The 4007-nt window shown below is 31.4% G+C and overlaps 1 protein-coding gene across 1 annotated transcript; it reads right to left on the reverse strand.

Moving 5' to 3' along the window:
- Positions 1-1025: 1025 nt before the first annotated feature.
- On the reverse strand, positions 1026-3586 carry LOC18030066 (pinoresinol reductase 2). Its single transcript, XM_024149926.1, is given in 4 exon segments — positions 1026-1226; positions 1357-1562; positions 1659-1897; positions 3208-3586. Coding segments are annotated over 4 exon segments (960 nt in total). The 5' UTR covers positions 3556-3586; the 3' UTR covers positions 1026-1059.
- Between the last annotated feature and the right edge of the window lie 421 nt (positions 3587-4007).

Genomic DNA, 4007 nt, shown 5'->3' on the forward strand with positions numbered 1-4007 from the left:
ATTGAAAATTTATTTAAAAGTTATCACAACCAATTGATAAATATATATGAATTCACATATTTTCTGTGATTTTATTCATTTTATATTGATCTGTTGTTTGGTTTTAAATTTTAAGTTGTTATTAATCTTAAAGAAAGAGTTGTGCTTATTAGTTTGTTTTTCAAATTAATTAACCAAAATAGAAATTTGTATTGTGTAAACTAAAGAATTTTTTTTTTTTGAAATGTTATTAAATCACAAACTTTATCTGACTCTGCCAAATTAGACATGCCATCAAATTCATTAATGAACTTATTAAATGGGATTATATCCTCTTCCAAACTTCTGTTAAACTGAAACAATGTGTTCCCAGAAAGATAAAATCCCAAATCAAAAATTTCAAATCTAATTCATAAATTGATTTCTATCAAAAACGAAATCTTCTACTCGATTTCTCTTATCGAAATCTTGATTCATGTTCGATACTCGTCTATTCTTTTTCTTCCTATTTTAATGAATTCCTGTTCAACTCTCTCGCGGCATGATTCCACAGGATAAGATATCCAACCAACGAACAAGGGAAGTAGCTTTAGATAAGAATCGATTTTTATTTGAGGGAAATTGATTTTAGGGATAAGGGTTTGAGTGTTGTCGATTTGAGGATTTTCTGTTTATTATAATTAAGAGCAATGATGTTTCAGCTTAACAGAAGTTTAGATGATGATTTGATTCCGTTTAATAAATCCGTTAATGAATGTTGGCTTAATTTGGCAAAGTCAAAAAAGTTTGTGATTTAAAAACAAAGTCAACATAAATTTGTGATTTAAAATATTCAAGCAATAGTTAGTGCTTAAATTGGCGGAATTTGAAAGTTGAGGATTTAAATGTCATTTATTTTTTTGGTCAGGCCACCATTAAAACCATTTTTAAGAGGGATTATATATTACATAACTTTTATTACATATCCATCACAAAAACATTTAGAATTTTAAAGTAACAGAAAAAAAAACATGAAACATATGAAAGAAAATATTGGTGGTGTGTTTTATTTGTATGTATTTTGAATTGACCAGAACGTAATTAGATGAATATTTTCAGAGATTCATCCATACGAGTGTACTTCACATCCGGGTAGAGTCTCGAAACTTCATCGTCATCTCTGACTTCATGATCTGTGAGACAACCTTCATAGAATATGTGATAGAAGTGTCCTAATCCTGCTTGGTGTGCTATGCCCTTATCCTTATCTGCACATACAGTCAAAAAAATATGTACTCCAAAACTTACCTTTAATTGAATTAATCCAAGTCTCGACCATTTCGATTTTGTTACTATTATACGATATATGCTGTATATGAATGATCGAGACTTAATTACCTTCAATGTCGGCAAGAAATTCCTTTGCAGAAATATAGGTCTTTTACAATTCTTTTCCGGATAGTTTCTCCCATATTTGAACTAGTTCCATTTGCGTGAGAATGTTATCTGCAGGTCTAACATACATGGTTTTATTAATCGTTCGGGGATCATTAAGTGTCTTTGCCGTATATTTTCCGATATCATCTTCATCCACGAATACCACTGTAATAATGATTAAGAAAAATGATTAAAACATATTTTTGATCCAAATCGATGAAAAATGAAAAATAAAAATAAAATTCTCCGTAAATGTTCCATCTTTAACATTTCCATCCCCATAAATATTGATTTTTTCTTTTGGAGGAATCAAAGTTCCCATTTGAGATAGATTTCCTGCAAAGTACGCGGCAAAACAAGCGCCAACAATGTACGTGTGGGGGATTCCAGCGGCCTCAATTGCATTTCGTACTTCCATTTTTTGATCAAATGTTTCTCTTCCTGGGGGAAACGCATGTCCCATACGCGGTGGATCCATTCCAAATTCGGATGGTAAAAAGCGCTGAAAATTTCTGACTTGTTAGTGCTTTATAAATAGTCGATCATATGGATTTGATAAAATTTTTAGTTTAAACATAATAGATAATAAATATGAGCCTAATATTCATCCAAAAGCTATTTCAATAGTAGAGAAATACAACACACTTTTATATTATCTACAAAATTTGCAAAATTTTGATGTTAGACAAAAACTATTTTAACAAAGCACAAGCAACATAAGCTAACACTGTGGTGTTCAAGTTTCCGTATTTTTGATGATTATATTCAATGATTGACTGGTTTTTTTTTTGTTCATGTTCTTGTCTAAAAGAATTTAGCGAACACCGATTTTGGAGTTGTCAAAACTAATGAAGAGCAACAATGGAGCGGACGAAAGTTTGGTGGTATGCTCATTTTATCTGGTGGTTGTTATCATAATACTAGGCAAATTAATCGTTTCAACATATATTAATCGGTTCCGTTTAATAAAAAATATAAAATATTGATGTTAGGTGAGAAAATGTTCATCGGTTAGTGCATTTGTCTGCATGACTGTGCATATGTTGACAAAAAAGACGTGTGCTGAAAAAAATGGAATCTTTGAAAAAAATGGCATCTTAAACTGAAACTATTAGTTTATGTTGGTGTATGTCAGTAGAGAACTGCATTCACCTAAATAATATTTTCTTAACATGTAAAATTAATTCATGTTGGTATATTTTTCGAAGAAAAATTTAAAGGAAACGGTTTTGGAATACTAACCTATAGTATCCGGTAATATACATTGCTCTAAATTATGAGGTAACCCCGGTCTAAGAAAACGTAATAACAACGTAGACAGAGCCAATTTCGAGTTTTCGAAATGCTACAAATTTGGCCCTATATATTTTTCACTTTCTAAAAGTATTTTAAAGAATAATACTTAGAAACTAGCCAATTAAATTTGTTCAACTAGACGTAGTGAACATTTAAATCAGACTGAAAAATATTTATAAAATTGGGACACCTCAAGCATGAACTTCACCATTTTGACTGAAGGATTGGCTTTGAACCAGATACCAGAGATATCCTTACTCTGTTTCAGAATATAAATTTTATTTCAAAATATAAAATGTTTTCACATTTCTATGCAAAAATTACATTTATCAGATACTACATGACTAATTATATTTTGCAGTTTTTTTTATTATTGGCTGAATTATTTGAAGAAAATAATTTTATTTATTTTTTTAGTTTTACTAAAAACATATCTTATATTATGAAGCTATCAATTGAAATTCACTGATAAGATTCATTTCATCGATCTGATACAGTAATATATATATATATTACCTTGATGTTACCGGCCTCTTTGATGGCTTCGACAAGCTTGAGCTGAACAAGAATATTGTGGCTGCAAAAATGAACACCCGACATGGCCGAGACAACAACATGGACTTGCTTCACAGCGGAGACAAGGCTCTGATGGTCGGAGAATGAAGCTTCAACTAGACGTGCGCCGAGTCTTTTGAAAGAGTGAAGTAGCTGCACCTTCTCAATGTCCACTCCGATCTCTGACCGCTGCAGAACGTAAGTCTCGTGTCCTTCAGTCAAACAAGCCGTTACAATCCTCCTCCCTAACGACCCCGTCCCACCAATCACCAGAACGCGCGTTTTCTCGTCGCAATTATCCTCTCTCATTTCTCTAAGATATGTGTGGTTTCTTGATGGATCTGATGGATTGTCTTCCTCACAGCAGCTCGAATATTTATACACATACGTTGCTACATATATATGTCATTTAGTGTATATATATAGGTTATTAAATCAAAACTTTCAGACTTTAGGCCCGTAATCTTTTTTAGAATAAGTAAATGTTTATATATATTGGTTATTAAATCAAAAACTTTCAAACTTTAGGCCGGTAATCTTGTTTAGAATAAGTAAATGTTTAGGCTCAGATTGATAACCTGCAGAATGACGAAATTGCGTTTTTAAATACGATTCCGCAAGTTTTTTGCCAATCAATAAAAAACTATCAATACAAATCTATGAAATGAGAAAATACACATTCTGCAAAATTTTTTTTACCATTCCACAAAATTACCAATCAAAACCTTAGTTTTTTTTCGTATGTGTGCACCTAATATTGT

This window comes from Eutrema salsugineum, unplaced genomic scaffold, assembly GCF_000478725.1.
Source record: "Eutrema salsugineum unplaced genomic scaffold, Eutsalg1_0 scaffold_1, whole genome shotgun sequence".
NCBI lineage: Eukaryota > Viridiplantae > Streptophyta > Magnoliopsida > Brassicales > Brassicaceae > Eutrema > Eutrema salsugineum.